This window comes from Vicugna pacos, chromosome 16, assembly GCF_048564905.1.
Source record: "Vicugna pacos chromosome 16, VicPac4, whole genome shotgun sequence".
In the NCBI taxonomy this organism is placed as follows: Eukaryota; Metazoa; Chordata; class Mammalia; order Artiodactyla; family Camelidae; genus Vicugna; species Vicugna pacos.
The window spans coordinates 13,911,601-13,939,364 of NC_133002.1; the positions used below are offsets into that span (position 1 = coordinate 13,911,601).

General features: G+C 47.5%; 1 protein-coding gene and 1 long non-coding RNA gene across 6 annotated transcripts in view; one reads left to right on the forward strand and one right to left on the reverse strand.

The window, feature by feature from the left end:
* DNAH9 (dynein axonemal heavy chain 9) overlaps nt 1-27,764 on the forward strand; it is a 264,304-nt gene that overhangs the window by 230,498 nt on the left and 6,042 nt on the right. For 4 of the 5 annotated variants that reach the window (XM_072940756.1, XM_072940754.1, XM_072940753.1 and 1 more), the window contains 7 exons: nt 325-473; nt 12,158-12,285; nt 14,703-14,930; nt 18,842-19,033; nt 20,212-20,403; nt 22,280-22,450; nt 26,594-26,776. In XM_072940756.1, the coding sequence (XP_072796857.1) occupies nt 325-473; nt 12,158-12,285; nt 14,703-14,930; nt 18,842-19,033; nt 20,212-20,403; nt 22,280-22,450; nt 26,594-26,776 (1,243 nt within the window). Of the gene's footprint in view, nt 1-324; nt 474-12,157; nt 12,286-14,702; nt 14,931-18,360; nt 19,034-20,211; nt 20,404-22,279; nt 22,451-26,593; nt 26,777-27,764 lie in introns of those variants that run through there. The other variant, XM_031674828.2, reaches the window with a different exon arrangement.
* Nucleotides 15,675-20,260, reverse strand: LOC140686484 (uncharacterized). The gene is made up of 3 exons (XR_012060338.1): nt 20,009-20,260; nt 16,358-18,410; nt 15,675-15,788 (listed from the first exon to the last, which is right to left on the reverse strand). It is a non-coding gene; the product is annotated as an uncharacterized lncRNA (long non-coding RNA).

Genomic DNA, 27,764 nt, shown 5'->3' on the forward strand with positions numbered 1-27,764 from the left:
CAAGCTTTCGGAAGCATTGCTCCTTGCAGTCTTCTGAGGGAGGGTGGTGATGTAACAGGATAGCCAGGCTTCACGGAGGAGTCGGAGGTGGCCTGGATGGAGGGATGCAGAAGGAGCCCTGATCTGGGGGAGCAGGTGCACAACTAAACACAGGTCTTAGGTGTTCACTTCATCAGTGAGTGGTACGTGGTGTTGGTCCTCGTGCTGAGGCTGGCTACCAAGCCCGTGACCTTGAGTACATCCTTCGGTGACAGGAACCTCTGTTTCTCAAATGTTCTTATTCTGTGACTGATGTACAGACATGTGCCTTTTTTTTTCTGGCAGAGATTTTATTGAGGAGAAGTTAGGAAGCAAATACGTGGTGGGAAGAGCACTAGACTTTGCAACCTCTTTCGAAGAATCGGGACCAGCCACTCCCATGTTTTTCATCCTGTCTCCGGGGGTGGACCCACTGAAGGATGTGGAAAATCAAGGTGAGAAAACCTCATCCCGGAGCCAAGCCTGCACCAGCCCCATGCACTGTCACCTGCGTCTGGCGGTTTCTCTTTCCCTGATTCAAGGCTCATTGTGCGATGCTCGATATTTGCTAACCATACAGAAATCAGAGTCATTGCTGACCCAGCACCAGGGGATCGTGGCCAGAGGGAGGTCTCCTCTGGGCTGTAAGGTGGAATCCACAGCAGCGGGTGCATGAGGAGACCTCGTCCCACCACGCACTCACCCACCTTTCCCCTACCATAGCTGGAGCGGTGGTTCTGAAGTAAAAGTCCGATCTCTCACAGGCTCCTCTTGCCTTCATGATAAAGTCCAGACTCCTCAGCCTGCTTTACGGGAGCTTCGCCCTCCAGCCCCTCCCTGCTTCTGCAGCTTCCTCGACGTTATTAGTTTCCTGTCGCTGCTGGAGCAAACTGTCTCAAACTCAGAGGCTTCAAACAGCCCTCATGATTGTTTCACAGTTCTGGAGGTCAGAGGTCACAAAGGGCCTTACTGTCTCCCTCTTTTTCCCATAAGGACCCCATGATTATATCAGGCCCATTCATGTAACCCAGGATAATCTCCCCAGCACGGGGTCTTTAATTTAACCGCACCTTGTAGGGCTCATTTTGCTGTGTGCACTCACATATATGCACAGGTTCTGGGAATTCATACACGGACATCCTTGGGAGCTCGTTATTCTGCCTACATTTCCCTGCTCCTCCTTTCTCTCTCTCTTTGGAAGCCATTAGATTCTCCCAAGCACTCTGTTTGTCCTCTGGCATCGCCTTCACCAGACTACCTTCTACTCATCCTTCAGACGTGAATTTCCATGTCACCTCCTTCAGGAACCCCTCCTTGACTTCCAGGGTACTAGGTTTCCCTCCCATGTGCTCCCAGAGCATCCTTCTATCTGTGTATGACACTGTAATTGTCTAGTGACTGTGGTGTCTTCACGTGAGTGTGAGAGCTCCTTGGGAATAGATGTCCTTTCCACCACTGTGCCCCCAGTTCCAGGCACTGTGCTGTCCATGTTGTAGGCACTCTGTAAGTAAATGTTAAATGAAGGAATGAGCAGATGAATGACTAAGCAAAACTGTAAAACTAGCAAAACTATAGCATGTTACAAAGTTAAATAAAGACTCAATGGGAAAACTCTAATTCAAAAAGACACATGCACCCCAATGTTTATAGCAGTACTATTTACAGTGGCCAAGACACGGGAGCAACCTAAATGTCCATCCACAGATGACTTAATAAAGAAGATGTGGTATAGATATATGCAATGGAACACTACTCAGCCATAAAAAAGAATGAAAGAATGCCATTTGCAGCAATACGGATGGACCTAGAGATTATCATACCAAGATTACCATACTAAGTTAAGTAGGTCAGACAGAGAAAGACAAATACCATATGATATCACTTCTATGTGGAATCTGAAGAAAAATGAGACAAATGAAATTTACAAAACAGAAACAGAATCCCATACATAGAAAACAAACTTATGGTTACCAAAAGGGAAAGTAGTAAGGGAAAGACAAATGAGGAATTTGGGATTAGCAGATACACACTACTTTATATAACACAGATAAAAAAACAAGGTCCTACTGTACAGCATAGGGAACTCTATTCAATATCTTGTAATAGCCTATAATGAAAAAGAATATGTACGTGTGTAACTGAATCACTATGCTGTACATCAGAAACTAACACAACATTGTTAATCAATTATTTCAATTTTTTAAAATCCTTTTAAAAAATTACTTCATCTGTTTATCATAAAGTGAAAAAAAAGACTCAATGAGTTTTTATCGAGCCAGATCCTTATCGGTAAGAATCCAGACCACGTAATACACCACCACAAGCAGTCTGTTATTCTGTATGCAGTGAGAGGAATGTGCACCATATGCCTGGTGTGTGGCTGTAAAGAATAGGATCTGTATAAGGAAGAGAATTATCTTATTAACTAGTTTAATGTATGTTTTTGCAATCTCTTAAAAAGTTCAAATAGCATTTTTTTAAATACCAATAATAACTAATTTAAAATGAAAAGCAGCAGTTCCAAGCGCCATCCCTTCCCATACCCGGTCCCCCTGCCCAGACACTGTGCTTTTGCCCATTTCTGGATTTATTCCTTCTGATAGTTACTTCTCTATTTGTTACTAATACTTTATATCACGATTTCTGAATTTATCAGTTTTCAGTATCTATTTATTCCCTGATAAGAAAAATAAGAATTTAGCTCCCATTACTGCCAACCAGGACTTTCTGTTTTCTCCTAAATTTTTAACAGCTTTGCTGAGATATAATTCACATACCATACAATTTGCCCATTTAAAGTATACAATTAAAATTTGTTAATATTTTCACACAGCTGTGCAACTATCACCACAATCTAATTTTAGAAAAAGTTTGTCTCCCCCAAAAATAACGCTGTATCTATTAGCAATCACTCCCTATTCCATCCCATCACCTCCTCAGCCCAAGTCACCACCAGTTTACTTCCTGTCTCTAAAGATTTGCCTATTCTGGACATTTCCTATAAATGAAATCATGTGGTCTTTTGTGGCTGACTTCTTTCACTTAGCATGTGTTCAAGGTTCATCCACGTTGTAGCACATGTCAAAACTTCGTTCCTTTTCATGGCTGGATAATATTTCATTGTATGGCTACCCCACGTTGTATGTATTCATTCATCACTTGATGGATATTTGGGCTCATCTCCTCTGACAATTGAGAATAATGCTGCTTTGAACATCACTGTACAAGTTTTCACATGGACATGTTTTCAATTCTCTTGAATATATACCTACAAATTAAATTTCTGGGTTACATGATAACTCTATATTTAACTTTCTGAGAAATTGCCAGTTTTTGAAAACAGCTGCACCATTTTACATTCCCACTCACAGTGTATGAGGGTTCTTATTTCTCCCTATCCTCATCACCTTTATTGTCTGCTTTTAACTAGTCATTGCTCAGTATCCGCAGGGGGTTGGCTCCACAAACCCCCACATATACCAAAATCTGTGGTTGCCCAAGTCCCTTATATAAAGTGGTGTGGTACAGTGAATACAGTCGGCCCTCCATAACCATGCTTATAAAGCCCGTGAATATGGAGGACAACTGTATATTTTTTGAAAATAATCCTCATATAAGTGCAGTTCAAGCCTGTGTGTTTCAAAGGTCAGCTGTACGGCTGCCATAGTTGGTAGGAAGCAGGGGCTCGTTGTGGTCTGAATTTATATTTCCGAAATGATTTTAACAGCTTTTCATGAGCTTATTGGCTGTCAGTGTGTCTTCTTTAGAAAAATGTCTACTCAAATTCTTTGCCCATTTTTCAAAAATTGGGTCATCTTTTTATCATTCAGTCGTGTTTTATTGTTCAGTTGTGTTTTTTTATATATTCTGGATACAAGCTCCTTATCAGATACTAGATTTGTAAATATTTTATTCCATGCTGAGCATTGTCTTTTCAATTTTTTAATGGTGTCCTCTGAAGTACAAAGCTTTTAAATTTTTTAAGTCCAACTGTTTTTTGTTTTAGTTACTTGTGCTTTGATATTGTATCTAAAAAAAACCACTGTCAAACTAAGATCACAAAAATTTACTCTCCTATGCATTCTTCCAAGAGTTTCATAGTTTGGCTATTCCATTAAGTCCACGATCCACTTTAGGTTAATTTCTGTGTGCGGTACAAGAACGGGTCCAACCTCATCCTTTCACATGTGCATATCCAGTTTTTGGCATCATTTGTTGAAAAGAGCATTCTTCTCTGACTGAATTTCCCTGCCCCCCTGTTGAAAATCAATTGACCATAAATGTAAGAGTTTATTTCTGGCCCTTAATTCTATCCCATTGAGCTACACATCTATTTGTACGTTGGTAACAGTCTTGATTACTGTAGCTTTGTATTAATTTATGAAATCAAGAAGTGTGAGTCCATGAAATTTGTTCTTTTTCAAGATTGTTTGGACTAGTGTGGCTCTCTTGCATTTCCATTTAAGTTTAGGATTTAGAATTTCTGTTTTTTTCTTTTAAATTACTGGGATTTTAATAGGGATCAAATTGAATAATGTTGATCAATCTGAGTGTAATTGTCTTAACATTATTAAGTCTTCTGATCCATCAACACAGAATGTCTTTCTGTTTATTTAGGCACTCTTTAATTTCTTTTAACAGTATTTTGTAGTTTTTGTACAAGTCTTGCATTTAAAAAAATTTATTCCTAAGTATTTTATTCTTTTTTGATTCTGTTATAAAGAAAATTGTTTCTTTGATTTCATTTTTGGAATAGTCACTGCTAGTGATTTTTGTGTGCTTTTATATATTGATCATCTATCCTGCAACCTTGCTGAAATTGTTTATTGGTTCTAATAATTTTTAGTGATTTTCTTAGGATTTTCTAGATACAAGATTATGTCATCTCTGAAGAGAGATAGTTTTACTTCTTCCTTTCCAATCTGGATGCCCTTTTCTTTCTTTTTCTTGCCTAATTGCCTTGGCTAAAATTTCCAGTATAATATTAACTACAAATGCCAAGTTTAGACATCCTTGTCTTATTTCTGATCTTAGGGGAAAATCATTCCATATTCACTGTTAAGTATGATGTTAGCTGTGGGTTTTCTATAGATGCCCTTTATCAGATTGAGGAAGTTGCCTTCTCTTCCCAGTTTGTTGAATTTTTTTCTTTTGTCATGAAATGGTGTTGGATTTTGTCAAGTGCTTTTATTGCATCCATTGATATGATAACATTATCTTGTCCTTTATTCTGTTAATATAGTATATTACATTAATTGATTTTTGTAAGTTAAGCCTACCTTGCCCTCCTGGGATCCCACTTGGCCGTGGTATACAATCCTTTTTGTATGTTGCTGGATTCAACTTGGCAATGCACAGCTGAGGGTTTTTACAACTACATTCCTAAGGGATATTTACCTGTTGTTTTCTCTCCTTGTAATGTCTTTATTGGATTTGGGTATCAGGGTAAGTCTAGTAATCTATACATCAGAGTGAGTTGGGAAGTATTCCTTCCTCTTCTATTTTTTTTAATATTTTGTCAGAGATTGGTATTAATTCTTCATGAATGTTTGGTGGAATTCAGTGGTGAAGCCACCTGAGCCTGAGCTTTTCTTAGTGGGAATTTTTTAAATTACTAGTTCAGTCACTTCACGTGTTATAGATCTATTCAGATTTTCTATTTCTCCTGAGTCAGTTTTAGTAATTTTATTTCTTTTTAGGAATTTGTCTATTTCATCTAAATTATCTAAATTGTTGGCAAATACCTCCCAAATTTTTATGTCTATATTAAAATGTTTGGTTCCTCTATTTACTATGTTCACTTAAATACTATTAGTAAAGCAATTTTTTATTCCATGAATTTTTAGATAATTTCTCTTGACTTCCCTCTGTGTAAGCTGAGGCGTCCATATTCCAACTTACATCAGCTATGCTTTTATTTTTACATAGTCAGGGATGAATATATATTCTACTCTGTTATCATCATTAATTTTAGTCTAGTTTAGTCTATGGGTTAATTATAATACTTGAAAATGACTTATATCATAAATAATGTATATATTATTCACTGAAGAGGCAAGTAAATGTTGTAGGATTACATTCCCTTTTTTCTGGATCCAGTAATCTCTAGGGGTCTCTCAAAGAAGAATGTTATCAGCATAGAGGTTCAAGGTCATATCAAATTGTAGTTTGATTCACATTTAGATGATTTTCTTGGTTAGCTTTTAGTTTTTCCTGGAGTTTCTATATGCCTTTTCCTTGTTCTAAAGAGAAGAAATACATGCCGACTCTACCAGTATTACTGCTGTCTCACACTTCTTACTCATTGCGTACATGAATGGAATCCACTTTATTATTCTTGAAAATGTTTAACCTAAAGCCCACCTACATCTTGTTCTAAAAAAGATAAATTGCACTTTAGCCTCCCAGGAAACTGTTATTCAGGTACTTATTTTCTTTATCTTCTTATTTAGTTCTACTATCTTTGTATCTTATGTCTTGTCTTTTCAATTTTCGCCCTAGTTTTGCTAGCATGAGTCATCAGAAAAAAATCAAGGGATATAAAATTTCTGAATCCTTGGTTGTCTACAAAGACTTCAGTTTTGCCCATGTAGTAGTTTGATAGTTCTGCTAGGTCCAGAATGATTTTTACTCAGAATGTGTCCACGCTGCTCAGCCCTGCTCTAGAATTCACTTTCATTCACAGGAGGTCGTATGCTAGTAGGGTGCTTTTCATCCCCTGTTTCTTTGTTGGTGCCCTGTTTTTCTTCCCTGGAAGCTTTAGGATCATCTCTCTACCTTGTGTTCTGAAATTCCATGAGCTGTGTTAGCTGCGGGTCTTTTTCATTCACCTGCTCAGCACTCAGCATGCCATTTCAAGTGGAAGAGTCAGACCTCTCTTTATCCCTGGAAATTTTGCTCTGTCATTTTTGGTAAACATGACCACCACTGATCAAGTTGCTCGTGCCTGAAACCTGGGGATCAGTCACCCTAGACTCCTCCTCCTCCACCACCACACTCAGTCCTGCTGCTTGTGCCTCCTGGTGTGTTTAAAATCGGTCTAATGTCTGTGTCTCCATCGTGCCTGCCTCGCCCGAGTCACCACACTCTCTCACTTGGACTGTCACAGTAGCCTCCTAACTCACCCCTGTCCTCCCCTACCTACAGTATTTGACCTCTCTGCAGCCAAACTCATCTTACAAATCTCAAATCTGACTGCATCACTCTCCTGCTTAAGTCTCTCTGGTGGCTCCGCATTGTTCTTAAGGCAAAGGTACAATACTATCAGCATGGTCTCTGTGACCTGTGTGGCCTGGCCTTTCTGTTCAGCCTTGCATCTTACCTTCCCCAAAACTCACTCTACTCCTGCCACATGGCTCTTTTAGAGCCTCCATCATGAGCCTTCCTGACCCAGGGCATTTGCACAAGCAGCTCCCTTTATCTGAAACACTTCTCCCCAGTTCTCCAGTCCAGTGCCTGCTCATCCTGCACAGGTCCGCTTCCCTGACCTTCTCCCCCTGCAAGACCATTTGGTTCCCGAGCATACACATATTTGCTTCAGAGCATTTAATACAATTCTAATTAAATCCTTCTTTTATCGTTTTAACTTACGTTTCCCTTTTTGTCACTAAGATCCCTGAGGTCCAGGACCATGTCATCTTGTCCATCATTTTGTTACCAGTGTCTAAAGGCATACCTAGCACAGAGAGGTGCTCAGTAAATATCGGTTGAATGAATTAACAAACGAATGAATAACATAAGAACTGTTATCATCGCTAAATTATTCCCAAATTTCACCCTTTTATAGAGTTCAGTATCCCTTCGTCCCCTGGAGGTTTTATTCCTTTCATATTGACAACTCTAGTCTCCTTATTTTTATCCGATATTTTCCCTTTTGGAAGCTTTTATATGCCCTGTTTATGGGCAATTTCCTGCTGTTCTCTGCCAGTTGACCTCCAACTATTCCATCATGTGGTTTGAAGCTTTCTTGTCCTTCCAGGCGAGCTGACCTGTCCCTGAACCATATTGGTTATTTGTCTCTGAATGCATTATCCTAACCCTGCTCTTGGCTTGATCTTAACGTGCATTTCCTTACCAGAGGCGAGCCTGCTGTTCATCAGCTAGAGGTTACTTTCTCGCTCGCTCCCTCCCTCCCTGCCTCCTTGATGGTTCGAGTCACTTTCTCAGGCACCTGTTTAGGACATACACTGTGGTGACATCATGTTTTCCATATCTTGGATCTAATCATTTTTCCTGATGGACTCCTGTTCTCAAGTTTGGAATCCACATGATTGCCTCAAACACTTTCCCCGATTTCCCCCATCCCCCGCTTATTAAGGAAACTTACTGTCTCTGTGCTTGGGCAGAGTCTGTGCACAGACAGTTCACTGTTCTGCTCCACGTAGACTCTTCCAGTGCTTGGCATCCTTTCCCATCTTTGAGTGTGTGGTTTATGCTCTTAGCGCCTTCATTTCTCTGTCCCTTTGTTCCGTCACGGCAGCTCTTCATACCGCGCAGGATTTTAACACCCTGAGGGTCAGATGGGAGAATCTGTTCCCGCATCCTCACGCCACCCCTTCTCCCGAAACGCGTGAACCCGCATATGATTTTGGGGGTTCTCTGAGCTTCTGAAGCTCATCCTTTAGCCCTTGGTTAAGCATCTGTGCTTTTCTGGCACTTTTGTGCCTCTTAGTCTCCTCCAGGATTTTCCTTCCTCCACAATTTGGAAGGAAGAGGAAGAGGAAATTCCATGCACTTTTCTTGGGCTCTGATTTAACCTGAACCTACCCCCACCCACCCCCATTGCATTCCTTCTTGCGATCTCAGGCTAATCCTCTACCACTGCTTTAATTTACCCTCCTCTCTCCTCATCACCTTCTTCCCAAATGAGTCACACTTCCATATTTGCACATTTATTTTTGCTTTTGCTTCATCTAAAAGCGATCACCCATTGTTTCCAGTCACCCGCAAGACCTTCCTCCTAGGGTTACTATGAGGATTAAAAAAAAGTATCAGATGTGAAAAGGCTTTGAAACATTAAATGTACAGTAGCACTGTACAGCATTACAATAATGATGATGGCTCGTCTGTTCTTTGAGGCAGCTCGGTTTGGTCCTTCCTTTCCATCCTTTTGTCACATCCTTTCAAAGCATGGCATCGTCTTTGGCCCTCCCCACAGAGGACCTCCCCTTCCTGCCCTTATGAGGCATCTTCTCTGGTTCTTCTTTTACTTGACTCTAGCATGATCTTGCTTGGTCTCCATCCTCCTTTGTCCAATTACCTGGCTGTGACACAATGAATTCCATTATTTCCATTTATCTACCACCTCTGCCTTTCTTGCCTCCTTTTTCTCTTTCCAACGTGCTGGTCAGACCATTGAGCTCATTTAGATTTTTGTCAGCCTGCTGCCAGGTGTGTTCAGAGAAACAGTCTTCACCTTAGTGTCTTTGCCGGCAGATTATCAACACTTTGCTTAGAGTCTCTTTTTCCTTGCTCCTGACCCCACTCTGTTTTCCTTCAGTGTTGAACAGATTGGCAGAGTGTTGTCTCTGTGCGAAGAGAGACTCACCTGCTCGTGTGCCAGGGAGCAAGGAGGACACCTCCTCCACTGAGACGGGCTGTGCGGGAACAGAACTGTAACAGTGATGTGCGCACACGCAGAGCACGTGGCGGTCGGCTGGAGCCGTCCTCCCAGGTGGCCTGCATTTTCTCGGATGGGGGGAGCAGTGGAGAGTGAAGCAAAGTGCTGGGAGTGCGCAGGGTGGGGCCCATTCGTAAGTTTAAAGGGAGTGGGGAGTGGTCAGTGTAGCCAACCTCTGGACACGTGGAAAGATCACCAAACAGTCCCATGTGATGGAGAATCATCAACTTGTTCTGGCCCCAAGTCACCAAGTACATTATTTCCCTATGTTACTAGTGCTTAGATTTGTCCAGGGTTGAGGTTTTACAGAAGCTAGGTGACACAGAAGTAGGATGGATAATGGAGAGAAACATTTTAGAAGATCATGGCTCAAATTAAGGATTATCGGGTCCATATTCAAATAAGAGGGAGGTAAAGATGAAGATGAGAAAACACAGAGGAGCCAATGGACTGGACAGTTTGCTGAGGTAGAAATAATATGTGAGGAGCGGGTAAGAGAGCGAACAGTCTTGGCAGTAAGAAGTGATCGTTGTGAGTAAGTGTGGAAGAACAACGCGTCAGACGTGGGGTAGTTCTCAGTGATAATAAAGGCCTCTGTGCAGCCGCTGGCAATGAGCAGCAGACACGGAATGGAGTTAAGTTCTCTGAAAATGAGGAAGCGTGAGGCTGGATGTTGGCTGAGTCATCCAGAGTGACATTAAAGTTTACCAAGATAATGATGAAACAGAAAACACAGAAGATTTTAAACCAAGTTCCAAAGCCCCTAATGAAAGTGAGTCTCGCTGGGAAGTTGGTAGAAGGCAGAAACCGTAGAAGTTGGTAGATAATACAGCCAATGGCATTATACAGAGTGGAGAAGAAAGAGCCGGCAAGTAGTAAGAGAAGTCTAGAAAAATGTTCCCCTTCCTCCCAGCCCCGGGGGGTGTGGAACTAGGGAGAGGACCACAGATCATCAAAGAGACTGGAGTTGGAGGAAGTCCAGCTGCCAAGATGCTAAAAGAGGTTCAGAGTGGGGCACGGCTCCAAGCCACACAGCCACAAGGAGAGCTGGAAGGAAGATCAGGAAAGCTGCGTTCAAGGCAGCGGCGGGGGCGGTGGGGGGGGGTTGGCAGCCACAGTGCGTAGCATTCACGCTGAACTTCACTTAAACCCCTCTTTTCTTATATCTTACGTTTGCGAATACAGAAAAGAAATAGGCTCTTCTGTGAGCAGAAAAGTCACCAAGGCTGTCTAATAGTCCCAGCAGCCTCATCCTGGTGTTTTCTCCGGAATGAGTTGTTATATTCTTGGCTCTAAAGCTGATGTCAGACCTCTTGCCAGCTGGATTTATGGCGTTTAATAAGGGCATTTCTTGGGTTCCTCTGCGTTGACTCTGTATCAACTATTCCTCACTTCAAAAAGGCATCGTCTGGTTTTGTCTCACACGGCTAAAGAAGACACTGTACTTTTCTTCAGTATTTTAAAGACACACCCAGTATGACAGTTTTCTTTCAGTTTCCCTGAGCAAGCATCAAATTGCATCTGCAGTTTTAGTTCCCTTGAAACTAAATCTTTTAAGTACAGACTTTTTCTTTTTTTTTTCAATTTCTCCTCTTTTCTTTTGTGTCCCTCACCATCCTAGAAAAATTGCTCAATGATTCCTTCATGTTATTTACACGTTTTTATGATCCTTTTGTCTAAAGAATATTATATAGTCTCGCTGAGCTTTATTGGATCGAGCTAATAGCTGATGTCCAGGCAGCCCTGTCCCTGTATTGAGGTTATTTCTTTGTGTAAAGTTTTTCCTGGGCTTGCAGAGCAACTCTCGAGCCTTGGCCTTGCTCCAGGGACACGGCTGTGATATTTATGCATTCGTGTAGCCCGTCCCTTCCTCCCTCCCAACACCAGCAACCGATACTGAGATACAGAACTTTCACACCTCCTCAGGCAAGCCCCTCTTGTCTTCCTCTTGCCTCTCTCCTCTCTAATTCCTGCAAAATGGCAAGAGTAAATGTCTATGTGGTGGGAATAATAGGGGAGCAGGGGAGGTTAACACGGCGCAACAGACAGGAAGCCAGAACTACCTGAATCCTGACCCTATTGGCCACACCTCCCAGTAAGTTCCAGGGAAAATATGTATTCAGGGGACAAAGTAAGTTAGCCCCAGCCGCCCCCACATGCTTGCTACTCTGAGTCTCTGCACTCTCGAGCACCGGGCACCCGTGCCTGGCGTTCGGTGTGAGCCTCACAGAAGAGCATCGGCACGCCTGCCCTCTTTTGAGGATTAAGTGAGGAGGGAGGGGGAAGCGATTGTGTCTAGACAGGTGCTCCCTTCTGTTGGGAAACAGAAAGTGGGAAGATGCAGCAGGCCCCGCCTCGGGAAGGAAAAGGGTGATTGCATGAGGTCGGGGGCGGGGGGGCACGGGTTCGGGCAGCCTGAGATGGGGGAGGGATGTGGAGGCGGGCGTTTCCTTGTGGACACGAAACAACACAGGCCATCCCACATGGGAGGCAACAATGACAACTCCGTGCTCATTGTAGGTAAAAAACTCGGATACACCTCCAACAACCGAAACTTCCACAACGTGTCTCTGGGGCAAGGACAGGAAGTGGTGGCCGAGGCCACGCTGGACCTCGCTGCCAAGAGAGGCCACTGGGTTGTCCTGCAGGTACGGCCCCCTCTACCCTGCTGGGGGTCCTTCTTGACCCCATGCCTGTCTGGACATCCACAAATCTCTGGGCTTCTCTGCCCTCTTCCCTGCTCAGCCACCTGTCTTTCCACGCCTGCGTCCCCAGACTTCCTGGTCCTCTCTCTCTGCTTCTCCCGCTCTGTTCTGCTCCCCTCCCTGCCCCGGGTGACTCTCCTTCCCCCCGACCCTCTGCTGCTCCTGCCCGCTCTCCGCTCTAACCAGCTCTGCTTACGGGGAAGCCCGCCCCCACTGTGACGCGCACTTGGGAAGTCGGCATTCGGCTGAAGGCCATGTGGCCGGATTTTCCAGGCCCCTGATCTCCTCCCACGCCTTCCGTGGACCTTTCCTCTGCTCTCCCTTTCATATTACATGTTCTTCATGACACGCATGCCTAGAACATCGCACGTGTGGCTGGAAGCTGGCCCTTTCCTCGAGAGTTCGCGCTGGTGTCTGGAGTCTGGAACACCCCCTGCTGAGTTTCACTAAACACTTAGAGGACGTTGAGGCCTGCCCCATGCATCTCACACAGATGCTGGGCTGTGGCAGAGCGAGTGGCCGGCTCCTCCCTGCTCCTATGACACCTTACAACCACCACTATGCGAGCATCCGTGGCTGTGCAGAAAGGATTTATTATCTGCTGTGTCCTTCACATTTTCTTAGGGGAGGAGACACTCCTTATTTACCTTTTGGCACCCTGTGCACTACCGTGGGCACAGTGGACACTCAGCAGAAGCCTGTGGGCCGAAGGAATCAGTGAGGAAGTCAGTGAAGGGAAAGGGTGACTAAAAAAGCCAGGCCCTGCCCTCCCCTCTGGCTTTGATCACCAAGCACCCGCTCCGTCACCAGACTGCTCATGGCACCACTTCTCACTGTCAGGTCTTCATCCTTAATCGCCCCATTATTTATTTGGAGCCAGCAGCAGAGGGATCCACTGTTCCCTGGGACTCCTTTTCCAGGAACAATGGGACTCAAAGGAGAAAAGGTAGTGACAGTGGGGGTTCCCAGCCCCTCCCACATGCCATAGAGACCCATGTCTGGGCACCCAGCCGCCCAGGCAGTGAACAGAGAGTGTTTCCTCCCCGAGCACCTGCCAGCTCCCCCACATCTCCTCCCCACGTGGCTTCTGAGAGTCTCCAAGAGTGAACTCAGAGGTCGGGATTCCTGGAGCAGCAGTAGAGTCACTGGCCGGTGGGTGGCAGTGCTGCCTGGCCCCGGGCACCCACCGAACTCTGCTCCATCAGAGCGATTATAGGTGAATCCTGTCATTTAATAAATTTTCATTTCAGCAGCCACTACTAACCCTTGCATAGCAATTCCCAGTCTTCAGAGCCCTTTCAAGCCTGCCACCTTTGGTTATTTCCCTATGAAATAAGCGTGGCAAGTATTATTGTTATTTCTCTTTTCACAGAAGAGGAAGTAGCACTCAGAGCCCAGACTGCTGGGGCCCAGGCTCTGTGCTCTGTGCATTAAGGCTCCGCAGGCAGGCTCCCTCAAATCTCTATCGAGGCGCTTTTATCTGCCCATCATAATGAAACATACTGCGGTGAAGCAAAGTGACTGTCCTTACTAAAGGGAACGGTGCATTCTACAAGGCAGCGCTAAGAAATAAATGTAGTTTTAGCTAGACAGACAGACAGGAATCACGTCGGGGGAGGAGGCCTCAAAGCCCAGATGTGCAGCGTGGGCTTGGAGAAGGGGCCTTCCCTGTGCGGGGGCAGCAGTGTCTCAGTGTGTTTTAGGGAGATAAGTTTGGCAACAACTAGCAGAATGGTTTGGAGACGGGGAGAGGGAGGAGAGCCAGCTAGGAGTGTAAATCAGTGCTTTTCAAATCTGAACGCGCACACGAATCACTGGAGGATCTCATTGGAATGCACTGAATCAGGAAGTCTGAGTCTGCGTTTCTAACCAGCGTCCAGGTAATGCCAACAGCACTGGTCCGTGGGCCCCACTTTTGAGTATTAAAGGTTTAAAACATCAAGCTGTTGATATGGGGCTCTGGACTTGGAATGCAACCATGGTTAGACACTTAGAGCGTGGCCTCCAGACCAGCGGCAGCAGCATCTCCTGACAGCTCCTTGGAAATGCAGATTCTCAGGCCCCACCCCAGACCTGCTGAATCAGCCACTCTGGAGTGGGGCCCGAGAATCTTTGTCTCAACGAGCTTCTAGGGGATTCCTGTGCTGGGTCAGGCTTGAGAGCATTCTGCTAGACAGACAGGATATCAGGGCATAGAAGTCAGTGGCAGGGTCTGAGGAGCCCCCATCACTTGGAGTCCCAAGATTCGTGCTGGGATGTGATTTGCTTGGAGCTGAGGCCAGGTCCCACCTCAGGCTCCCTTCCTGATAACTGTTTAAGCAATGCCTGCCTGGGGGTGAGTGGTCCTTCCTTCCCACCAGAACATCCACCTGGTGGCCAAGTGGCTCAGCAGCCTGGAGAAGAAGCTGGAGGAGCACAGTGAGGGCAGCCACCCGGACTTCAGGGTCTTCATCAGCGCGGAGCCCGCCCCGTCCCCCGAGGGCCACCTCATCCCCCAGGGCATCCTGGAGCGCTCCATCAAGATCACCAGCGAGCCTCCTGCCGGCCTGCACGCCAGCCTGCACAAGGCGCTGGACAACTTCGCTCAGGTGTGGCCCTGGGAGGGAGGGCAGGAGGGGACCCCGTCCCACAAAGAGCTGATTCACCCCCGGGAAGAGGAGCGTGCAGCTGGGGTGGGGGTGCGGCCGACAGGGCTGTGGAGCAGTGACCGATGCGGGCGAAATGTGTTCCCTTTGCAAGTGACCTCCACCCAGTGCCCACTGAGGGCAGCTCTCAGTTCCCAGATTCACCGAGGGGGGCCATGCTTAGGGTCTTTGTTTGGTAAGAGAACTTTCTGCACGTCTGCGTGCTAACTAAACATTCCAGGATGGAGAAGGACATATTGCTGCAAGCCTAACTGATGCGGTATCCTAGCCACACACGTACTGGGTAAACGTACCATTCTCCAGCAGGGGGAGGGTGTTCTTGTCTAGATGGCAGCAGCTGACATCTGCATGCATCATGAGTACCAGGGGTTCAGATAACCCAGGGATCAGAGCGTGGGGATCTGGACTTGGGGTGCGTTAGACTCTCAGAGTGTGGCCCCCAGACCCGCAGCAGCAGCGACTGGGAACTTGTTAGAAATGCAGAGCCTCAGGCCCCACCCTGGACCCAGGGATCTGGGTTCTAACAAGCCCTCCAGGGGATTCTAGCACACAGTCAGTTTTGAGAACACTGTGAGACTCCGAAGATCAAGGTGCAAGGTTCAAATGTAGGCTAGTACATGACTGGAACCTCTGTTACTGGGAATTCCAGGACTCGCGTTGTAGAGTATTTATTTAAAGCCAAGGCCAGGCCCCTGGGTCTCCAACTCCATAGATAAGTAACACCTGCCAAGCCTGCAGCTCAGGCCTCTTGCATCTTCTCAAGAAGGTATCCTTTCTTGTTCTTTGGGGAGTTGCATCTTCCTGGGAAAGAGAATATACAAAGGTGTGAATACCAGGAGGGCAGGGGCCACAGGAGCCAGCTAAAGTCCATCTGCCACACTGGGCCTTGGTGGAGTCGAAGGGCAGGGCTCTGGGGTCTGTCCTCTTTGACATCACCATGCCATAACACCAGTGGGTCTCTGGCTTCACGGAACCCAAGCGAAAACTCTCAAGTCCCAGGCGGCTCATCTAGGTAACCTGAGACGGGCCGTCCAGCAGGACAGCCGATCCAGCTAACCCAACATACACCACCAGGACCAGCAGCCCTCTGGGGCCTGGTTTAACTTAAAATGAGATGAAGACTGCTTGGCAGCAGAGTCTCAGAAGGTTTCACCCAGTGCTTGAAACCCTTGTAGCAAAGAAGTCAAGCAGCCCAGCCCAGAGGGAAGTTTCCACAAGATTCAAGAAGCGAAACTTCTCCAGTCTCCTCCTTTTCCCTCACCTTCCCAACCCAACTCCAAGGCCCCACATCATCTGGAACAGAGACTGGGGGAACACTACCTGCAGATTCAGCATATTTTGGCTTGCCACTTTTGTTACAGAATACCTACCCACTGCAACATGCCGCAGAAGGCAAGGTGCTTTCTTGTCCAGGGCATCTCCTTTTCTTCCTTTTTTACTTTTTTCTAAATAGGTCTTGACTTCTAGGTACTCTGTACCAGAGGTCAAAACTTCTAAATGTTCTAGATTTTATATTCCATGTAGGGAAGATACACTTTCTTAACTTTGAAATCTACAGACTTCTTTAGAGGAGGTTGTAGCTGGTTCCAGGCAAAGACATTTTTGCCCTGAAAAGGCATTGGGACCATATCTCAACTGATGGATGGATAAACAAAATACCGCATATCCACTCACTGGGACGGTATTTGGCAATAAAAACAAAGCACCGATATGTGCTGTAACATGGGTAAGCCTTGAAAACACTGCCAAGTGAAAGCAGCCAGACACAGACGTTCTCGTATTGCAGGACTCCATCTATGTGAGATGTCCAGACTAGGCAGATCTGCAGAGACAGAAAGTAGATCAGAGGGTGCCCAAGGCTGGGAAAGTGGGGGAGTGGGGAGCATGACTGTGATGTGGTTTCTTTTAGGGGTGAGGAAACAGTCTAAAATTAGATTGTGGTGACGGTCACACAACTCTGCCAATACGCTAAAACCATGGGGGTGTACACATCAACGAAGTAAAATGCGTGGTGTGTGAATTGTATCTCAGTACAATTCAGTTGAAGAATCTTTTCAACTGCTGCTCCCCAGAAACAAGAATGAAAAAACACTGGTAGCACAGCCATGTATGTGCGTGAGATGCCACTGCCCTGTGCGCTTAGGGAGTAGTCAAGATAGAAACTTTAATGATATGTGTGTTTTACCAACATTGTTTTAAATTAAAAGCTGGAGAGGGGGAAGACATCAGGATGCAGTTAGCTAGCTGTATTGAAGGATACAGGCGCAGAGCATCCCCAGCTCTTCTGCCTTGAGGGTCTTGGGCAGAGCCAGGGAGGGGGCAGCAGACTCTTCACACGTTCTATCTCCTAATAATTGATACTATAAAATTAAGCCCAGTAGGATAATTATCATCTGTAGCCATTCTTGGCTCCATTTTCTGAGTCTCCCCATGGGCCCCCGTCCTTGGGCTCATCCCCCTGCAAGCCCGATGTGCAGTTTCGGTTATCAGGCCCTTGCGGAATGTAGCCCAAGGGCTGCTGTCCCTTCCGCAGGTGCTGTTTGGCCCCATGTAGCCGTCTTCAGTAACTCACTGTGGAAAAGAGGGATAGATTTATGAGTAGGTTCAGTGTTCACAAGAGTTTGAACTGTTCCATCCGCTTCCACAAGTGCTCTGGTGAATACCCCTGTGGTTCCCGCTGTTCCTTCAGAGCCCCGTCTTACCCGCAGAAGGGGCAAACGGCAGAACTGAGCTCTTGCTGTCCCTGCTGCCCTGATCGATTACTTCATTCTGACGTTCATTTGCGTGTGCCACTGTCAACCAGTTTCAGCAAGTGTGACTTCTTGTCTTTGTGCTTAAAGGCACTTTTCAGCTGGACTCTATTTTTTTTCAAATGTGTCGTAGGTAAAAATGCCTGCAGAGAGCAGCTCTGTCCAGATAGCAGTTATGAAGTTCTTGCTTGCACAAGGCAGTGACTTTGTCCTCTGTACCACCTCTGACCTTTCACATCCATACCTTCCTGGCAAACATGATACCCAACCAAGGCCCCAGAGTGACCCCCACATATCCAGACAGAGAGACTGTCATGGGTTCTCCATGGAAAAATCAGACCTACCAGAAGCTTAGTCTCTCCTGTCTCCTCTGCTCCTCCTCCCCACATAAGCCAAGTCTAAGGACCACTTCTTGGAAGAAAAGCAGGACTAAACCCGGTCCAGCTATGTCCTCTCTTCACGAGCCACGCCGTTTCCCCCACCTTATGCGCTGCAGCCTGGACCCCTCGAAGCTCTTGCTTCTGCAGCCACGTGTCCGATCACCCTGCTCAGGGTCAGTGGGCACTTAGGATGCGAAGGGCTCAGCGTCTCTCTGATCCCCGCCTTCCCCCTGCTTTTCACAGCTCCCCCGCAGATGAGTGGGAGTCTTCCATCACACGGGCAGTGATTACAGCTACAAGGTTTGAGCGATGGGCAGGAAAAACACGGCGGGAAGGAGAGAAGTCAGAGCCCGTGCGGTGGGAACCCCACCCACACCCCACGCAGAGTGACGTTAACATGACCAACACACCACTCCCGGGGCCCACTCCCCTGCTTCCCATTAGCTGTGCTCAGGAGCCTAATTAGCACGTCCATATGTGCAAACTTTAAGACCAAACCCCTTTATAAGCTGAATCTAAACCTCGGCTCTGATGCCAACAACCCCCAGCCTCTCTGTAAGGTCCCCTCAGACCTGACTCCATGCCTACCCACAACACAACCCCCCAGTGCAGCTGGAGCTCAGACCCCACCAGGACAAAGCAACCGCGCCATCCTAACCCGCGCCCTGGCCTGCCCTGCGTCACAGCAGCTCTGTGCTAACATCGAGGCGACACTTCCTTTCAGGACACCCTGGAGATGTGTTCCCGGGAGACGGAGTTTAAGAGCATCCTCTTTGTGCTTTGTTACTTTCACGCTGTGGTGGCAGAAAGACGAAAGTTTGGGCCCCAGGGGTGGAATCGTTCCTACCCCTTCAGCACTGGGGACCTCACCATCTCCGTGAACGTGCTCTACAACCTCCTGGAGGCCAACGCGAAGGTAAAGTGTCCAGCAGGTCAAGGGGGCACCTCTGAGGGGGATGACGCGGCGTCAGCACAGGGAGAAAGGGGCAGTTCACTGGGGAAGGTCTCCACCCTCCCCAGATGGAGAGAGGAAGCACAAATTTAGCCTGGTGGCCAACCCCAGGACCAGCGTGAGGCTGAGAAGTGAGTACCGCGGTGAGGGGAGGGCCAGGGAAGCTCAGGACACCAAACTAGTGACTCAGTCCCATGTGAGCTGTTCCAAGTGGCGTCCTCCTAAGGCCCCCCAGCCACCCTGCGCGCTCCCACCATTGCAGGGGGCTGTGCTGGCAGGAGGAGACCCACACTCACTGGTACAGGTTCCCGGTTTAATTCTGCAAGGATCCACACCTTCTGGTGGTGTATGTGGCTCCTCACATCAGTATGGTCTTGCCAAAGTTAAAGAAACCAAATTCCTGCTGCACCTGGCCTCCATTATTCTCTTTTCTCTCCATTAAAAAACAAAACAAAACAAAAATAACCCTTACACTAACAATCCGTGCTCCTCCATTTAAGGGAATGTTCACACCATTAAGCTTTTCCGGTTCGTGGACCAAACACAGCATCTACAAGGCCACTCTCTCTTCCTTTTGGGAAAAATGAACCGACCAGGAGTGATGCCTCTGCCTCCAGCTCCAGGGTCCCAGGGAGCCCACATGCAACACATCGTCCCTTCACCTGCTGCGCGTCCACATGGCCTTGTCCCGGTGGCTTCCCTCCCTCACTTCAACACCCATAAGCTTGTGTACTGTATTTCATTCATTTTGAACTTTCCAAAGAGACTATTAATTAATATGCTAATTAACGGCAAGGAATTAGAAAAGTACCCCGTTCCCGCTGCCCTCCATTTGACACTGGCGGATTTAAAGGACTCGCAGGTCGAGCCTGACTTCATCGCCACAGTTAGTGACCATGAAAGAGGGAAGGCTTGTGTGCGAGAGCCTTGGTGCCTTACCTCTTCTGGCTCTTAGACGTAATTCCTCAAGCAGCTCTTGAGCTCCCACACGGGCCTGACCCTGCTGGGGCCCAGGGGCACGCAGGTGAATAAGGCCTTGCTCCTCATCTCAGGAACCATCCCATCCCGCGGCGTCCGCTCTGCCTGCACGTCGGGCTGGCTCTGGGGCCGGTGTGGAGACCTCTCCTTCCCCGTCTCTTCAGGTGCCCTATGATGACTTGCGCTACCTGTTTGGAGAGATCATGTACGGAGGCCACATCACTGACGACTGGGACAGGAGGCTCTGCAGAGCCTACTTGGAGGAATTCATTAAACCAGAAATGCTGGGAGGAGAGCTGTCTCTGGCCCCAGGGTTCCCACTGCCAGGCAACATGGACTACAGTGGTTACCATCAGGTAGGGCTCCGCGCTTCCCTCATCATGCGGGACCTGGGTCTTCCTTCCATGCTGCCCCACAGGACGGGAGATGCTCACACAGGGCCAGGGAAGAGCAGCTTAAAGAGTCGAGCTCACATCGAGTGTGGCTCTCAGCCTGTTCAATTTGAGAGCTATAGGATTTCTAGCCTCAAATTAATGATAAAATTGAACTTTTGAGATCTGTTTATTCTTGATGTTCAGTTCAATAATTCAATTGTCGCTCTTTTGTACAATGTCTGGGGCATCTATTTGATTGTTTTCATTCAGGATATTGATAAAACCATTAGGAGCAAAACTTCAGGTAAGAACTTAGCCAACTTTTGGTAAAGTGTGTATCGGTGAATCTAAATATCTCCAGAGGTTCGTGGCCTTGGGGACGGGTCGCTCGTCCTTCCTATTCTCTCTTGGTTGCTGTGAACACAGATGCATGTACACGTGCCAAGCAAACACTCTTAGGGAGCTTTTTCATACTACCACTTTGGGTTTTCATTTATTACTTCAGCTATGCCTATTTAGCCTGACATGAAAATGTATTAAGAGGCAGTTTAAAAAGAAAGCTTTTTTGTTGCTTGACTTTTGAACATGCCTTGAATAGAACTCTTGGAATACCAAACTTAAGGGGAGTACTGGTCATAGGAACATTAACTACAAGCTTTAAAATTTTTTTAATTTCTAAAATTTAAGAAGGTAAGTCATAAAAGTCATTCGATCCAGAAAAACGGCCTATGAGAAGAAATTAAAAATAAGACTCTTGAAACAAAAAGAATTTTTAAAATAAACACTTTGGAGCTTTGGCCAGGAAAATTGTGCAAGAGCGCCCCCTACTGTCTGTGGAGCAGTTTGACAAGAGGCTGGAGCGGGTGCCGGGTGACAGTAACATGGTTTACCAACGTCCAAACAACTGAGGTAGCTTTCCCTTTCCTTCACACCTCTCTGTAACCCGTGAGTCAGTAGCCGCGTATAGGGCCCCTGCCAAGAGTCCAGGAGTGTTCTGCGCACTGGAAGAAATGCAAAAATAAACACCAAATTTGCCTTTAAGGAAGGATGCATCTTTGACTTAGACCAGATGTTACTAACACCAGGAAATCATCAGAGTCAAATTAGGAGCTAAAATTGTGGGATGTTTTCTCGCTGTAATGGAGAGAATGGTAACAGAGGACTCAGTGAACATTCGGAGAAGGAAGTGAACCTTAGACAGTGGGCAGGGTTTTTTAGGGATGGCAGAGGCAGCCCCCTGTAACTGACCACAGAGATGTGTTATTTCTGTGCCACACTGTTTTACTTTATTTTTTTTTTAATTCAAATGCTTTCTGTCAGGTAAAGGAACTCGAAGCAAAGCTCACCTCATCCTACAGCGGGATTCGCACATTTATTCTGCATACGTGCTCCTGTGTTCGCGTTCGGGTTTATCATCCCTGACTTAGAGAAACAGAGGGGAGAGAAAAGCGACTTAAGCGGGGAGGGCTGGGTGAAATTTCCAGGCAGGATAAGTATTTCTGACGTACTCTTAGAAGTCCCCCTCCGTGTGGAGGGGCGGGTGTACTTCAGGGAGCTCGGAGAGGAGGTGCAATTGGAGATGGATATAAAGTCAGCTAAGTTTCCAGAAAAAAAATGGTCTCTCGAATGTGGAACTTGTGGAAAACGGATCTGGGATACAAAAATGGACATTGTGAGATATGCACTGATGGGCTGAGCGCGCGCTGATGTGGTCCAGCCCTGGGGAGCCGAGTCCACCTGCAGGGCGCAAGGGGCCCTGGTGCCGACGCCCGCTCTGAGCCCCTGCAGAGGACCAGCCAGGGGGGAGACGGGCGCTCCTTCCGGCTGATTTGTCAAGGAGCGTGTCCTTGACTTTCAGTACATCGATGAGCAGCTGCCCCCGGAGTCGCCATATCTCTATGGCCTACACCCAAACGCAGAGGTCGGCTTCCTGACCCAGACGTCGGAGAAGCTCTTTCGCACGGTGCTGGAGCTGCAGCCCCGGGACAGCCAGGCCGGAGATGGAGCCGGGGCCACCAGAGAAGAAAAGGTAGTTGGAGGGGCTGTCCAAGATGTTCCTGGGGGGCTGAGGGCACCCCTCCTCCTGCCGGCCGGGATAGAGTACACAGCGCAGAACGCAGGGCGTGCATCTCCCCCGGCACACGGCTGGTCCAGCCCCGATGCGCTGACCCTTCACCCATGAGGGCCTCGCGCCTGTCATGTGACCGCGCGGACCTTCGGGGTACACCGTGGGGCGTCCCCGCGGCCGGGTGGGTCAGTGCTTTGCTTGTCCGCCCTAAGGCAGGTTTTACTCCACTTGTCTGCCAACATGAAGAAAGGACAGGGCTGAAAAATCATGGTTTGGGAACCGTGAAACTGACCTCAGGATTCCTTAGCAAAGTAAGTAATGATGTGTGGGAAGCTGTTCCTAAAACTACCCCACCCCCCACCTTCATTCCGCCAACTAGATGCTCCTGTGAATGAACTTGTTACTCTTTAAGACGAAAATGCCGTCTCTCTGTGTGAATGACATTTAGTCCGAGAGTCTACTGACACAGTCAGGTGCTACTAAGTACAGGAACTTCCTGAAACTTGAGGAAGGTGAAGGGGGTCTGTGGATTAGAAAGGCAGAGGAGGGTGAGGTAGGGGTTTAGGGTGACCAGAGGGCAGGAAAGGAGTGTGTTCAAGGGGGGAGGGTATGGCTCAGTGGTAGATGGTGTGCTTAGCATGCTCCAGGTCCTGGGTTCAATCCCCAGTGCCCACCCTCCCCCCAAAAAACAAAGTGGAACCTCCCTGTGAAGCCCTTCCTTAAACAAGCCAGTTGGACTTGCAACAGATGTGCCTTCTTCCGTACTTACTGCCCGGATTCGTTTGGTTAGAGATTCCTCATAATTAAGAGGAAACGTCCTTGGAAGACTAAAGATTAGGAAACCTGGGGAGATACCCAACTTTCAGGCTCCAGAGATTGATTTTAGGAAAACAAACAGACTGGTAGTTAAGGAGCTGAGCGTTTGTTTAAAGGTATGGAGTGGTGTCATTAAAGTAATTTTCAATTTTTAATATGCCTCAAAATGGACTAGGGAGCATGAAACTTCGATTCTGGGGTCTGGGGTTAGGCCCAGGGACTTGCAGCCCAGCGATGTGATGCAGGTGAGCCTATTTTGAGAAACTGGCTCTCAGTCCCGCTAAGGCTGCTTTACTATTTGACGCATAGGATGTAATTTGAGAGCAAAAGGAAGAGAAGAGATTTTATGTTGCCCAGAATCCAAACCACCTGGTATGAAAAATGTTCCTAGCTTGGAAACAAAGAGGCTGGGACTGTATAAGTAACAGACTTAGGATTCTTTAGGCAACATTCAAAGAAGCTTCTAGCTCTTGTAACTTCCTTATCTTCTTCTTCCAACTAATTCAAAAAATGTGTGTGTGTGTGTGTGTGTGTGTGTGTGTGTGACGAATGAACTGTGATTACTTGCCAAACTAGGAGAACCTATTTGCAACACAGATACCAGGAAGTGGGCAGGTTTTGTTAATATACAGACTTCTTACATGTGGAAAAAGGGGAGAGAAGAAGAAAGAGAAGAAAGACACAAAAGAAACCCAGGTAATAATACAAATGGCTGATAAAATAGTAAAATATTCTCAATGTCACTCATAACTAAATGAAGTTACATGAAATATTATTTTTCACACAAGGGTAAAAAGTTTTAAGTGTGATGATATCCAGTGGTGAAGGCGTAAGAAAACACACTCATCTCTGTTAGTAGAGGTTTAAATTATAGAACAATTTGACAATAGCTACTAAAATTTAAAATGTTCGTATATTTTCCTCGTAAGTCTATTCCGAGGAATTCAGCCAGTGGAAACACTCAAAAGGGCACAGATTTTATGATACATTTCTTTGTTTCAGGATTGTTTGTAGCAGTAGAAATGATAAGCAGACCAAATACCCATCAATACAGCAGTGACTCAGTAAATTATGGTATACTGAAACAGTGAGATAACACGTACTGTTAAAAAGGTAAATCCACATGTACTAACAAGGGACTGCGTCCAAGATCTATCACTAGGTGAAAAAGCTATGTGCAGTATGATTCCATCAGTGACAGAAAGCAAGACAAGGGGTGTGGAGGGAGGGGGTAGGAAGGAAGCCGCAGCAGACACGGTAAATATGAGGATGGATGGATGGATGGGGTTATATGCATTGAAGGGCACCTGCAGAAATTATAAACCAAATAATTGACAGTCGGGCTTTCTCCCTCCCCCTTTGAGGGAAGAGGCAACATTGTGGGAGGATTTTGCTTCTGAAATCAGAGAAATCTGTAGTATTTACATTTTTATGATAAGTATTTATTACTTTTCCAAAAAGGAAAAAAGGGCAGAGGTGTTGGCTTGTGGGAACAGCATAGTCCACCTCCCTTGGGACCTGTTCCTCCCATCGGAAGGGTCCTCTTTATGTCTGTGGATCTGCTTCTAACCCTCCACAGCCTGATCAGTGACAGAGTAGAACTGGTTCCCCACGGTCACACCCCCAGACTGTCTTCTCATCTCTTTGTGGGTCATGTCCCCACGGCAGCTTCCTGACACAGGGCTGTTTCTCCAAACGCAGCTCCAGACAGAAGTGCCATACAATTTTAGCTATTTGTCCTTCTGCTCCAGCAGCGACTTCCAGCTACCATTAAAATTCCATTCCAGTTTTCGCTTTGACAGCACCGGAGACCCATTTGTGGCAGGGTGATGAGTTTTTACTTTCTTTTTTCTAATATCAGCTCTTTTCCTAGAGAATGTATTGTCTGTTAACAATGCAGGGCAAAGTGAATATTAATAATCCTGCACATTTATAGAGTTCTTTCTGGCTCTCAGATGCTGCCACACTCATCACCTCTTCTGATTTGATCTTCTCACCAGCCCTGGGGGTTGGCGGGGGAGGGGGCCATGGAGAGAGGCACCCTCAGAAATATTTAGAGACGAGAAAATGGAGGCCTAAATGATTTGCTTAAATTCACACAGGTAATACATAACAGAGCTGTATCAACTCAGTCAGCGTTCTTTGGCTGCAAGCAGCAGAGACCAATTTAGCTGAAATGGGCAAGAAGTAGCTCACTAGATCAAAGGAATCCACCTAAGAAAGGGTGGAAAGCACAGTGGCTCAGGCGTCCCAGGGAGAAAGACTAAACCATCCTTTTAGGGCCCTTCCTGCCACCACCCCACCTGAGTCCTGGGCTTGAGGCTCAGTTTTCAGGCTCCTGGGAGAGATCATCTGATTGGCCTGTTTGAGCCGTGGGAGGGCTGGGCGCGGTGGCTGTGCCCCAGAACGGTGGGAAGAGGTGATTTCACACGAGGAGATGGGGCCTCCTTTGAGAAGAAGGGGGGTGAGTTTAACGGACAAAATTAATAGCGTCCACCCCCCGCGGCCAGCAGCTCTCCCGATGCCAGGAGGGCCTGGCGCTGGCTCACTGGTTTCCTCTCCCCCGCTCCATCCCTCTCTGCTGGCCACGTGTTCTCTGACGTCTGCACGTCCTCATTTTTCTCTCTCTGCCGACAGACCTCCTGGGCTTACTCATTTATTCCTCAACAGCAGACTCAGCCTCCTGGTGCTTGTCCCCAAAACAGCGCAGCATCTCGGTGCCTCAATTCCAATTTTCCAGGAGAGAGGCCCGGATGGCTCCTGTTCCCATGGTCTGATTAGCTGAGTGTGTGTGGTGAAGGGGTTCCTGGAGTTGGGGGGCAGGCTTACATGATCGATGGGGACGCGTATTCCAGCACCAAGGACAGGAACTCAGTGCAGCCTCACGGAAACTCAGAATGGAATATTCATATGTATGTTCAGCACTGCTGCCCAGCCCTGCAGCTTCCTATGGCCCCAAATGACCACCCAGGCCCAAGTCCGTCCTGTGCCTTGCTAGCTTGTTTCCCACAACTAACAGGGTCAGTCTCTGTGGTTTTCAACTCCCAATTCTTGGAAAGGCTTCGTGTTCATCTTTTTAAGCTGGTCAAACAAGTCACAGGGAGCTGGCCAGCCCCTGGGGAGGCCATGCTGTGGCTGGGCCTCAGCCTCCGACCCGGCTGACCTCAGCAGGCAGGCCGGTGTGCCCAGGGCCTGGATGACTGGCGTCTTCAGTGCCGGATCGCAGGGGAATGGAGTCCTGGAGAAGTCGAGCCCCTTCTTAACCCTGTGTTTCCTATTGTGGGGCAGGTCAAGGCCCTCCTGGAAGAAATACTGGAGCGGGTGACAGACGAGTTTAACATCCCAGAGCTGATGGCCAGAGTGGAGGAGCGCACCCCCTACGTGGTGGTTACCCTGCAGGAGTGTGAGCGGATGAACGTCCTCACCAGGGAGATGCAGCGCTCACTGAGGGAGCTGGACCTCGGATTAAAGGTGGGCGGGGGCAGGGCAGGGGGAGGGAGGGCACGGCCAGGCCAGCCGACAGCCTCGTGGGGGGGGCAGTGGTGCTCCTGCGGCAGTCTCACTGCCCGGGAAGGTGTCAGTCCCAGGCAGCGGAGTCCAGCTGGGCTGCAGGGAGTGTCAGGCACAGCCCAGAAGCCTGCGTCTGCACAGGCCCAGCGAGCTCCGGCTGGCAGCTGCCCGGGAGCCTGCGCACTGAGCGCCAGCAGAAGGCAAGTCTGATGCCTGTGTCTTCCACTGACGTGCGTGCAGTCGCTTTCACGGGAGGCAGAAGTGGGTGCTGCTGTGGAGAGGTCCTAGGCCTTTATGGGACCACCTCCCAGCTCTACCATGCCCCCGCTGTGCAGCCTTGGGTGACTCAAGTCTCTCTGAGTCTCATTTTTGTCACCTGTAAAACAGGGAGACTGCTCCTCTTCACAGGGCTTTGGGAAAGATTAAAGAAAGCGATTTGCACAGAACGTTTAGGACAATGCCTGGCACGTGGCAAGTACCCCAGCACCATTATTTCTGCCCATCAGAGGAAAGAATTCTAGTCTTTTACAATCTCTCGTTTATCTGAAAGACCCAGGACACTGCACAAGCTCTGACGTTTCTCGTGAGCAGTGGAAGTGTCTATTATTTTTACCGCCAATTATGTAAACACATCCACTTGATTCACCGTGAGATAATTCCTTCAAGTTTCCAGCACAGAGTCTAACAGACAAGTGCAGTCAAATAACCGTTCACCTGGATGACAGGTAAGTGGGAGGTCCTGCGGCTGTTGGAAGCTGAGGATGGTAACTGTTGACAGTTGACACCAGCGTTAAAAGAGCTGCAGGCCCAGGCAGAGGAAAACTGAGAACCCAGTTCTGTGGTGGACAGATGTCCGGGGCTGTGGCCCTGCCGCCCTCGTGTCTGGCCTTGGAGCTCTGTGGCCGCTGTCACGCGGGCAGAGGAGAGACAGCTGTGAGCACGTTACCTG